General features: G+C 38.2%; 1 protein-coding gene and 1 pseudogene across 2 annotated transcripts in view; one reads left to right on the top strand and one right to left on the bottom strand.

Annotated features, from left to right (window-relative positions):
• The window catches only part of FCHO2 (FCH and mu domain containing endocytic adaptor 2), a 119,958-nt gene that overhangs the window by 15,593 nt on the left and 92,060 nt on the right, over positions 1 to 12,305 (top strand). For both annotated transcript variants that reach the window (XM_045999185.1, XM_045999184.1), the window contains exons 2-3: positions 787 to 878; positions 12,219 to 12,293. In XM_045999185.1, coding sequence (XP_045855141.1) covers positions 787 to 878; positions 12,219 to 12,293 — 167 coding nt within the window. The remainder of the gene's footprint in view (positions 1 to 786; positions 879 to 12,218; positions 12,294 to 12,305) is intronic.
• On the bottom strand, positions 9,910 to 10,598 carry LOC123938136 (annotated as a pseudogene).

The following is a 12,305-nucleotide window of genomic DNA, read 5'->3' as shown; positions in this document are numbered from 1 at the left end:
CCACAAGCAGGGGGAGTGGAAGAGGGATAAGCAGGCCTTCTGTTGAGCAGGGAGCCCAATGCAGGGCTAGATCCCAGGACCATGGGATCATGACCCAAGCCAAAGGCAGGCTTTTTTTTTTTTTTTTTTTTTTTTTTTTTTTTAAAGATTTATTTATTTGACAGAGAGAAATCACAAGAGAGGCAGGCAGAGAGAGAGGAAGGGAAGCAGGCTCTCCGCTGAGCAGAGAGCCCGATGTGGGACTCGATCCCAGGACCCCGAGATCATGACCTGAGCCGAAGGCAGCGGCTTAACCCACTGAGCCACCCAGGCGCCCCCAAAGGCAGGCTTTTAACGATAGCCACCCAACGACTGAGCCACCCAGGCGCCTGAGATTTACTTGTTTTAAAGCAGGGACTCTGCCTGAATAACCAGGAATCCCTTAGTTCATGTTGGAGGGATTGATAATGTATTTTAAAAGATCCATGGTTATCTTTTCTAAATTATTCTGCATGTTATTTTTTGAAATTTCAGACTTAATTTCACTAATAAACTTGTACGAGTGATTATAGAATGTGTGCATGTGTGTTTAATGTGTGTATATGTATATATAATAAATTGTAAACTTTGTCAAACTGGGTCATATTCCTTTGATACAGTTTGAAGTCCTATAATGAGCAACATTGGTTTAATTAAGGAGAAGTTGCTCACCTGAGCAGTAGAGTTGCATATTGGTTAATATAGGGTTGTTCTTAAGTCGTTTTGATCTTTTTTTGTTGTTAAACTAAAAATCTTCTTCAATTTTAGGGGGAAAAAAATAGTGGCTTTGATGTCCTTTACCATAACATGAAACACGGACAGATATCAACAAAAGAACTAGCAGATTTTGTGAGAGAAAGGTATGTATTTTTTTAATAAGTAATTTAACAGTTCGAGTTAAATTTTAGAATATAAATGAGAAAAAAAAATTTTTTTTGAGAGTGCATGCTCTAGTTAGGGGGGAATGAGAGAGAAAGAATCTTATGCAGGCTCCCGGTGTAAAGCCAGAGGAGGGGCTCAGTCTCAGGACTCTGAGATCACAACCTGAGCGAAAATCGAGAGTCAGACACTTAACCAACTGAGCCACCCAGGTGCCCAAGAGAATTTTAGTTAGGTCTGGATTAAAATAAGTACACTCTTGAAAAGTGTATTATTATATATTTTAAAGTAGTGTGATTATCTAGTGGCTACATGCTAAGGACTGTGTAGTGACTCTAAGGAATATTGCTGAACTCCTGGTTTATATTCATTGTTTATAAATATCATTACAAACGATATAAGTATAAATACACAAATAAATGGAATTTTGTAGGATAAAATACTATCATTTCTTTAAACAAACATGTCATTAAACATACTAAAATAATTTGGAAAGTCTAAGGTTTTTGAATTTGTAGTTTAATTATTTATTATTTGTTTACTTATTTATTTAAATTTTAAGAAGACTCTGTGCCCAATGTGGGACTTGAACTCACAACCCCAAGATCGAGTTGGATGCTCTACCAACTGAGCCAGGCATGTGCCCCTCTAAGTTTTATTTTAAAGAAGTATAAGTATATATTTTTAAATTCTGCAAATTTATAAAAATGTGATTGTCTTTAAGATCTTAGAATATAGTCATCAATTTAAAAATGTAAAAATTAATGTAATTTGATTTGATTAAAGCTTTTTTGTGGCTAGGCCCACTTGGTAATTTTTATAGGAGCACACTTAAGAGGTAAAAAGTTTACCTCAGTAACAGGGGGATATGTATGTGTTTGTGTATATGTGTTTTTAAGATTTTATTTATTTATTTGAAGGGAGCACAAGCAGAGTGAAGGGCAGAGGAAGAAGCAGACTCCTTGCTGAGCACGGAGCCCCATGTGGGGCTCAGTCTGGGGACTCTAGGAACATGACCTGACTGAGGGCAGATGTTTAACCAACTGAGTCACCCAGGAGCCCCAGGAATATTTTGCCTTTAGATATAATACTCCATTTTGGGGGTACCTGGCTGTCTCAGTTGTTGGGGCATGCTGCTCTCAGTCTCAGGGTCATGAGTTCAAGCCCCATGTTGGGCGTAGAGTTTACTTAAGAAAAAACCAAAAATACAGAACTCCATTCATTTATTCTTTCAATAATAAATATCCCATGTCTGCTGTGTGCTAGGCAGTGGTCTGGATTCTGGGAATATAAGGGTTAAGATAGAGCTGCTGTCATCATAGAATTTACCAGAACATAGGAATTGGGGAACAAGGTTTTTTATATAAGCCAATCCTCTTTTTGCTTTCACTTCTCTTTTGGAGTTAAGAGGGAGTCCAGAAGCTCTAAGTGCTGTGGATAAAGCTATCCTTCATTGGCTTCTGTATCATCCTTGGCAGGAATAAAGAAGAGGTCTCACAGTGCTGTGTCTCCTGGCATGTCCTGTAGCCTTCCTTCTCCCCCAGCACTAACATCACTAACTATAACTACTTTGAAATCATCCAGGCAGTTGTCATCATGCTTTTTAGACTGTTTATTATGTCAGTCACCCTAAGAAGTCCACAACTCCTGAATTATCCTTTATTGTCTGGAATCTAATCCCTTTATGATTCTGTGGGCTCTTAAGACAACCCCTCCTTCCACTACCACTTTCCTGGTTTAATGTTTTCTTCATAGCACTTACAGCCATCAGATATGTGATATTTATTTGTCCGTCCCTCTCCTCTAGAATGTAAACCCTACAAGGGCAGGGATTTTTTTTCCTTTTCTTTTCTTTCTTTCTTTTTTTTTTTTTTTTTTTGGTGTGTGTGTGGGGGGGCCTCTTAACATCTCTTGCATTTGGGAGAGCACTTGGCTCTTAGTAAGGATTTTTATGATAGAATGAATCTCTGACTCTACTGCCCTGATCCTACCTATTATTATTGTTGCCTAAACAGCAACAGTAGCTCCTGTCTTACCTATCTACATTTATTCTTGTTCCCCTGCAAGTTATTCCCTGAACTGTAATTGGAATGCTTTTTCTAAACCTCAGAATGGTTTGTTACTTCTCCTGTTTAAATCATTTCAGATTCTTCCTATTGCTCTGAAGGTGGGCCTGCCTGCATCTTGGTCTGACCCCAAACCACCTTTCAAGCTTTAGTTCATGCCAGTCTCTTCCTTATTCCCTTTCCTCTCCAGAGACATTAGCCATTTTTTTGAAAGACATCTTCCAGTCCACAGTTTGTACATGCTTATTCCTGTTTTTGCCTAATTAATGCCTGCTTATTCTTCAGAGCTCAGCGGTGTGGTCCCTTCTTCATGGATGCTTTTCCTTATTTCCCTGACTTAGTCAAAAACACCTGTTATATTATCTCTCAACATCATAAATCTCTTTGGAGTATTTATGAAATTTTATAATTACTCATTTTTTATTATTTATTTCTATGTTTTCCTATAAAGGAAAAAGGATATAGTATTTTTTTGTATCCTGGTGCCTAGTACAGAGCCTGGCACAATTAGATACTTCTGTTTCTTGAAGGAATGAGTGAGAAAGAAGGAAAGAAAAGATAGACTTTGAATATTTCCTGTAGAGCTGGTTTGGTGTTTGCAAATTCTTTCAGTTTTTGTTTGTCCTGGAAGCTTTTTATCTCTCCTTCTATTTTCAATGATAGCCTAGCTGGATAGAGTATTCTTGGCTGCATGTTTTTCTCGTTGAGTGCTCTGAATATATCATGCCAGCTCTTCCTGGCCTGCCAGGTCTCTGTGGATAAGTCTGCCGCCAATCTAATATTTTTACCATTGTATGTTACAGACTTCTTTTCTCGGGCTGCTTTCAGGATTTTCTCTTTGTCACTAAGACGTAAATTTTACTATTAGGTGACGGGGTGTGGACCTATTCTTGTTGACTTTGAGGGGGGTTCTCTGCATCTCCTGGATTTTGATGCTTGTTCCCTTTGCCATATTAGGGAAATTCTCTCCAATGATTCTCTCCAATAGACCTTCTGCTCCCCTCTCTGTTTCTTCTTCTTCTGGAATCCCAATTATTCTAATGTTGTTTCGTCTTATGGTGTCACTTATCTCTCGAATTCTCCCCTCATGGTCCAGTAGCTGTTTGTCCCTCTTTTGCTCGGCTTCCTTATTCTCTGTCATTTGGTCTTCTATATCACTAATTCTTTCTTCTGCCTCATTTATCCTAGCAGTGAGAGCCTCCATTTTTGATTGCACCTCATTAATAGCTTTTTTGATTTCAACTTGGTTAGATTTTAGTTCTTTAATTTCTCCAGAAAGAGCTTTAATATCTCCAGAGAGGGTTTCTCTAATATCTTCCATGCCTTTTTCGAGCCCGGCTAGAATGTTCAGAATCATCATTCTGAAGTCTTGATCTGACATATTACCAATGTCTGTGTTGATTAGGTCCCTAGCCTTCGGTACTGTCTCTTGTTCTTTTGTTTGTGGTGATTTTTTCCGCCTTGTCATTTTGTCCAGATAAGAGGATATGAAGGAGCAAATAAACTACTAAAAGGGTGGCAAAGACCCCAGAAAAATGCGCTGTAACCAAATCAGAAGAGACCCCTAATTGTGGGGGGGAGAAAGGGGATAAAAACAGGTTCTGAAAAAAAAAAGAAAAAAAAAAAAGGAAAAAAAAAAGAAAAAAATTTAAAAAATAAAACAAATAAAAAATATAAAAAAGAAAGAAAAAATATATATATTTAGATGAACTAGTCAAAAAACGTTAAAAAAGAAAAGGGTAAAAGTTTTAAAAAAATTTAGCAGAAGAAGAAAAAAGAAAAAAGAAAAAAAAATTGAAAAAAGAAAAAAAAAAATTGAAGTAGCCGCAAGACTAAAGAATCATGGGGAGAAAGCCATGAGTTCCGTGCTTTGCTTTCTCCTCCTCTGGAATTGCTCTGCTGTCTTAGGAATGAACCTGCTTTCTCCTTGATAGATGAACTTCGTCCTGGCTGGATATTTTGTTGATCTTCTGGGGGAGGGGCCTGTTGTAGTGACTCTCAAGTGTCTTTGCCTGAGGCGGGATCGCACCGCCCTTACCGGCGGCCGGACTAAGTAATCGGCTCGGATTCCCTTTTGGGAGCTTCTGTTCCCTGAACGCTTTCCGTAGAGTTTCGGAGGACGGGAATGAAAATGGCGGCCTCCTAGTCTCCGGCCCGGAGGAGCCGAGAGCCTGGGGCCCCACTCCTCAGTGCGCCCCCAGAGGACAGCACCCAATCACTCCCGTATCCCCAGCCTCCAGCTGCGCTCCGAGCTCACCCAGCCCGCGACCGGTTCAAGGTAACCCCGAGCTGAGAGTTCAGTCCTCGGCTCTGTCTCTGCAGCCGGTTTCTCCGTTCTAATACCTGCGAGCTCTCCGACACTCTGACACCCCCGATCCTTCTGTGACCCTGCGGGGCCTGGGGCCACGCTGACCCCGCGTGGGCTTCATCCTGGTTTAGCCTCTGGAGCAATGTCCCTCAGTGGAACAGACTTTTAAAAGTCCTGATTTTGTGCTCCGTTGCTCCGCCGCTTGCCGGGAGCCGGCCCCTCCCCCCGCGGTCTATCTTCCCGTCGTTTTAGATTCACTTCTCCGCCAGTCCTACTTTTCAGAAAGTGGTTGATTTTCTGTTTCTAGAGTTGCTGTTCTTCTTCTCTTCGCTCTCCCGTTGGATTTGTAGGTGTTTGCAATGTTTAGATAAGCTATCGAGCTGATCTGCTACCTGATGTAGTCTCAGGCTGCTACTTCTCCGCCATCTTGACTCCTCCCCCCCATCCCACATTTTCTTAATCCATTCATCTAAGAGTGGACATTTAGGTTACTTCTATATCTTGGCTATTGTATGATGCTGCAATAAACGCAGTGGTGCATATGTCTTTTCGAATTAGTGTTTTTATTTTCTTTGGGTAAATACCCAGTAGAATCACTGGATTATATGGTATTTTTATTTTTAATTTCTTTGAGGAACCTCAGTAATGTTTTCCACAGGGGCTGCATGAATTTACATTCCCACCAACACTGCATGATGTTTCCTTTTTCTCCACATCCTCACCAACACTTGTTATTTTTTTTCTTTTTTGATACTAGCTATTCTAACTGGTATGAGGTGATATCGCATTGTGGTTTTGACTTGCATTTCTCTGATGATTAGTGACACTGAGCACCTTTTCATGTGTCTGTTGACCATCAGTATGTCCTCTTTGGGAAAATGTCTTTAGGTTTTCTGGGCAGATACAACTTTAGAACTAATATATCTTCAGGCGAATTGAACTTTTTATCATTTTGAAGTGTCCTTTATATCCCTGGCATTGTTTTTTGCTTTAAGTCTACCTTGGTTTTTTTTTTTTTTTAAGTGCCATCAGTTTGCTTTTGTTAAGTTTTTGTGTGGTATTTGTATTCTTTTCTTTGCTGTGTCCTTGTGGTGTAGTATGTTAGTTTTAAAGGCATTTTTCCTTTAATTGGAGAAATTAGTCTATTACGTACAGTATAATTGTAGATATATTTGGGTACAAATTTCTCGTCTCAGAGGTTTTCAGATTTTTTTTGTGTAAAAGTCCAGAAAGTAAATATTTTAGGTTTTGTGTACCATCTGATCTCTGTTGCAGCTATCATTTCTGCTGTTTTAGTACAAAAATAGCCATAACTAATATGTAAATAAATGAGCTTGGCTGTGCTCTAATAAAAACTTTATTTATGAGAACAAAAATGGGCCATATGTGGCCAATGGTGCTATAGGTTGCCAAACTATATGCTATTTTAAATTTGTTATTTTTTTATCCTACTTACACTGAAATTTTTTCCTCTTCTTTCTTGCTTTTTGGACTTAAAAAAAATTCTCTCTTCTATTAATTTAGAAGTAATACCTTCTTCTACTTTTCTTTTAATGGTTATCCTAGGTTTACAACAAAATTGAGAGGAAGATGTGGAGATTTCCCATTTGCCCCCTGTCCTTACAGATGCATAGCTTCCCCCATTATCAACATCCTCCACCAGAGTGGTATATCTAAAATATTTGTTTTAATTTCTTAATTTTGAAAATTTTTATTAAAAAGTTGTTAATTGACATACAAAATTTAGTTGACATACAAATTATATTAGTTTCAGGCATACAGTGTACTGAATTATGTACATTAGAAAAAGCTCACCACAGTAAGTATGGTTATATTCTGTCACCATATGAATTTATTCCAATATTGTTGACCCTGTTCCCAATGCTATACTTTTCGTACCCATAACTTATTTATTTTATACTGGAAGTTTGTATCTCTTAATCATCTTCACCTATTTTGTCTGTATCCCCACCCCCCCTGGAATATGGTATTTTTTTACCAGGTGTGAACCTACATTGACACATTATAATCACCCAAAATCCATTGTTTTGCCTTGGTGGTTCACCCATACATTATACGGGTTGGACAAATGATAATGATATGTATGCATCATTACAGTATTATGTAAAGTATTTTCACTGTCTTAGGAATTCTTTATGCTCTTTTTCACTGATTGCTTTTTCCAGTTGTCATATGGTTGAAATTGTACAGTATCTAGTAGGCTCTTCAGATTGGCTTCTTTCATTTAGTAGTAAGCATTTAAGGTGACTTAATGTCTTTTCATGCCTTGGTGACTCATTTCTTTTTAGTACTCAATAATACTCCATTGTCTGGAAGATATCTTGGTTACTTCCAAGTTTTGGCAGTAATGAATAAAGGTCCTATAAGCATCTGTGTGCGGGTTTTTTTGTGGACATGTTTCCAGCTCCTTTGGGTAGATAACACGGAACTCCTTTGCTGGATTATATGGTCAGAGTATGTTTAGTTTTGTAAGTAACTGCCAAATTGTGCCAAAGTAGCTGTATCATTTTGCATTTCTGCCAGCAATGAATGAGAATTCGTTTGTTCCACAGCCTTGCTAGTATTTGGTTTTCTCAGTGGTTCAGACTTTGGTCCTTCTAATAGGTAGATAGTTGTATCTTGTTTAATTTAGATTTCCTTGATGACATATGATGTGTAGCTTCTTTTTATATGTTTATTTGACACCTTTATATCTTTTTTGGTGAGATGTCTGTTAAGGTTGTTGGCCCATTTTTTAATCTCATTGTTGTCTTATTGTTGAGTTCTAAGAGTTCTTTATATATTTGAGATAAGTCTTTCTTCAAATGTGTCTTTTGCAAATGGTTTCTTCTAGTCTCTGACTTCTCATTTTCTTGATACTGTGTTTCACAGAGTAGAAATTTTTAATTTTAATGAAGTCCAACTTACTGATTTCTGTCATAGGTCTTTGTTGTTTATCTGGAAAGACATCACCCAGGATCTTCTGGGTTTACTCTTATGTTATTATTTTCTAGGAGCTGCACAGTTTTGCATTTCACTGGATTTTTACTTATTTATTTATTTAAGAATTTGATTTAGTTGAGAGAGAGCGAGAGCATGAGCATGGGGGAGAGGCAGAAGGAGAGGGAGAATCAGACTACCTTGCTGAGCGGAGAACCTGGTGTGGAACTCAATCCCAAGACCCTGGGATCATGACCTAGGCTGAAGGCAGATGCTTAACTGAGTAAGACACACAGGTGCTCACTGAAAAAAATTTTTTTAAATTCAAGATCATTCCAGTATCTATTGTTGAGATGTTAGGTATCAGTAATTATTGCTTCTTTAAAGGTAATATTTGGTAGTGGGAAGGGTTTAACTGCTTTTAAGATTTTCTTCTAGCCTTTAATTTTCAGGACTTTTCACCTAGGAGTAAATATATGTCACCTAGGTAGACATAGTTTTACTGTGTGATGAGGTATAGATTTCTTTTTATTTATATTCTTAGGGTTTGTTGGGCTACTTGGATCTGTGGTTTGCTATCTTTTGTCAGTTTTGGAAAATTGTCCATCATTATCTCTGGAAATAATTCTTCTGACCTCCCCTCGCCCCTTTATACATTAGGTTTTTTTTACTTTATCCTTTTTCTGTTTTCCATTCTTCCATTTCTCTTCTCTATTTTCCATTCTTTTCTCTCTCTGAGCTTTATACCAGGATAGAGTCTTCTCACTTCTCTTCTTGTTTACTGATTCTCACTGTAGTGTATTGAATCTGCTATTTAACCTCATGGGTTGAGATACTAATTTTTGATACTGTATTTTTCAGATAAAGAGTTTGTATCTTTTTTTCAAATTTGCTATGATTTCCTTCACTTTTTTTTAAATTTTTACAGCTTTATTTAATGAGTATTAATCTCCTTGCAGAAAACATGAATATCTGCCAATTCTAATGAGAAGAAAGATGTATCTGTACACATATAACCTGGTTCAACAAAGATCTTCTCTTTGTAGATCCAAACACATGAATAGGCCTAAACTGGCAATGCCTATTTATTCATTATGGCTAGATTTCCCATTTTACAAACAAACCACTTCAGTTATGGGAAGACCTTCAGGATTTCAGAATATCTTTAGTACAGGTTTCCTGATCCTGGAGTGGCAGAATTCCCCTACTGTCTATCAGATGACACCCCCTTGCAGCTGCAGGGCATTCTGTAGGGCTGGTCTCCTACTCTAGAGTCCAATACATATACAAACATAATGCGCACAGGGTAATCCCCTGGTAACCATAAGCACCCTCCAATCTTACCAAACTATAATTTGCTTACTGTTCCTCAAATAAAATGTTCTAGTCCCTCTCTTTTTACCACTACCCTCCCCCATCCCCTTTTTTCTCCCAGCTTCTCTCATCTGGAGTCTTATAATTCTATCCAAATACTACCATTTCGAGAACGAGGCAAAGTCCCATCTCTCTACTAAAGGACTCAGTCTTCCTTGACTTTTCTAACCCTATCGTCATCTAGGCTCTGACCCCCTTTAACTTTTATCAAGCATTTGGCTCTAATCTTTTTGTTGCCTAATTCTATTAATTAGCTTTTCACAAGTTTCTGAGTTATCTTCCAGTTAGATTGTGAGCTCCTTAAAGGCAGATTCCTATATTCTGGTTTTTGTATATTTTTCATGTATCTACACAGTAGACACATGTCCTGGTTTTGAAAAGTAACATGGTCAATCCAAACTTGACCCAACATGTACATTTAGTGTTCTTTACAGATTTTTCTAGAACCATGTTTATACATCCTTTGTATAAACATGCAGTTTCTACTAGCTCAATTAATTCTTTGAGTTTTTGCTATCAGAACTCGTCAGCTGACTCTGTGTCCCAGCCACAAGACTGCAATTGTTCATCCTGTGGGAATTCAACTTCAGTATCATAAACGAAATCTGGATCATCCTTCTTTTTCTGATTTTTCTCAAAAAGTTCATCCATGATGCTTTTCTCTTAGCAAGTTCCTTATCATCTAGTTTGTTCAGGTCTTCCTCAGGATCAGTTGTTGTTTCCCGTTGAATTTGTTCCATTGTTTCTGCCAAACTCTGCCCCAACAAGTAACCTTGTAAAAAACTGAATAACTTCTCTAGCTGCCTCAGGGACACTTGTTCCAGGTAACTCTTGTGTTGTGGATTATTCTTTAATTGTTCAGCAGCTCTGTTGCAATCTGAAAACTTTGAAAAGTTTCAGACTGGCATGATGCGTTGGCGACTTTTTCCCTTCGTTTCATTCTCATAGATTAAGATAATAGCTGGAGACTGGAACCCAATTCCACATTTCTTGGCAGTGCACATCATTCTCACATGCACTTCAGAGTAAATCGGAGGAAATCTGATGAAAATATGTTAGTCACATAATAACTTCCTGGAAGTGGAGGTGGAGACATGGAGCTCCCCAACACCGCTTGCCCGACTGCTCCAGGACCGGGGTCTGGATGCGGGCCTGATTTCCTTCACTTTTTTTTTTTTTTTTTAAAGATTTTATTTATTTATTTGACAGACAGAGATCACAAGTAGGCAGAGGCAGGCAGAGAGAGAGAGGAAGGGAAGTAGGCTCCCCACTAAGCAGAGAGCCCGATGCGAGGCTCGATCCCAGGAACCTGGGATCATGACCTGAGCGGAAGGCAGCGGCTTTAACCCACTGAGCCACCCAGGCACCCCTTTCCTTCACTTTTTAAAAAGGATTTCCATTTCTCTACTAAAATTCTTGATTGATTGATTGATTTACACTCTGCACCCAGTGTAGGGCTTGAACTCAGGACCCTGAGATCAAGAGTCACATGCTCTAGTGACTGAGCCAGGTAGGTGCCCCTCAAATTCTTGCTTTAAGGTACTATCTCCTTGAAGATAATATATGAACTCATAAAATCTAAGCTTTATAATCTCAGCATTTGGAACATTGCTAATTTGTTCTTCCTGGTTTTTGTTCCTTTGTCTTATCTGCTTATGTGCCTGATGCTTTATGAATGTGTGTAAGACATCCATACAGGATTCAGTATCAGGGTTTAAAAAAATACAGTTGGTAGTCCCTTTGAAAGCTTGCCTACTTAGGTTTATCCGTACTCATTGAGTGTCAGCTTAAAGTTATGGGATTTCACATGCTTCCCATCTCTGGTAAGTCTGAATCTAGTTTTGTCTCCCTTACCCTGTGAGGCTTTGAAAAACTCTGCTCTTCTTCTTAGTCTCAGTTTCTGCTTCTAGATGCCCCCCAGGAAAAAGCTGACCAATGTATCTGACTTATTTCTTTGGATATCCTTCTCTTAGATCTTGGCTTACTCATTGTTATTTGTCTCCTGAGCTCTCTGATGCCTTTATAGTTAGACCCTTTCTCCATGTTTTTCTGGTTTTCCTCATCAGGAGGTTTTTGTATCAGTTTACTGGTGCTGGAGATTGAATCACCTTTTGTTGCTGTTAAACTTATACATTGAGATAATGTTTTTTTCTGTATTAACTTTTTTTAGATGATTAAAGTACCACCCTTGTGTGATACAGTATGTTAAAAAAGACATACAGAAGTTTAAAAGAGCGAAAAAACTCACAGTTCCATCAGTGAGAGAGTTACTGTTAACAGTTCCTTTTTGCAAGAGAGCTGGATTTGATGGGCAAGGGGTTGGGGAAGAGTTTGAAATAAGTTTGGTTTGGATATTTTTAGTTTGAGGGTACTAGATACATAAGTATCATGACCACATACCTACTTTTTTTTTTTTTTCTTTTTAAAGTAAGCTCTATATCCAACCTGGGGCTTGAACTTATGACCCCAAGATGAAGAGTCGAATGATCTACTGACTGAGTCAACCAGGCACCCCAGTACCTACTTATTTTTAATATATAATTTGAGTTTTTTTGTTTCAACAGTTTTAATTATATATGATAATTTTTCTATGTGTTTGAGAGCTCTTATCCTGTGGAAATTTGATTTAACAGAGCTACAATAGAAGAAGCATACTCCAGGTCGATGACAAAACTAGCAAAATCTGCAAGCAATTATTCACAACTTGGGTGAGTTAGTTT

This window comes from Meles meles, chromosome 3, assembly GCF_922984935.1.
Source record: "Meles meles chromosome 3, mMelMel3.1 paternal haplotype, whole genome shotgun sequence".
Taxonomy (NCBI): Eukaryota; Metazoa; Chordata; class Mammalia; order Carnivora; family Mustelidae; genus Meles; species Meles meles.
The sequence above is the reverse complement of the archived record's forward strand: the minus strand, read 5'-3'. Positions and strand labels throughout refer to the sequence as shown.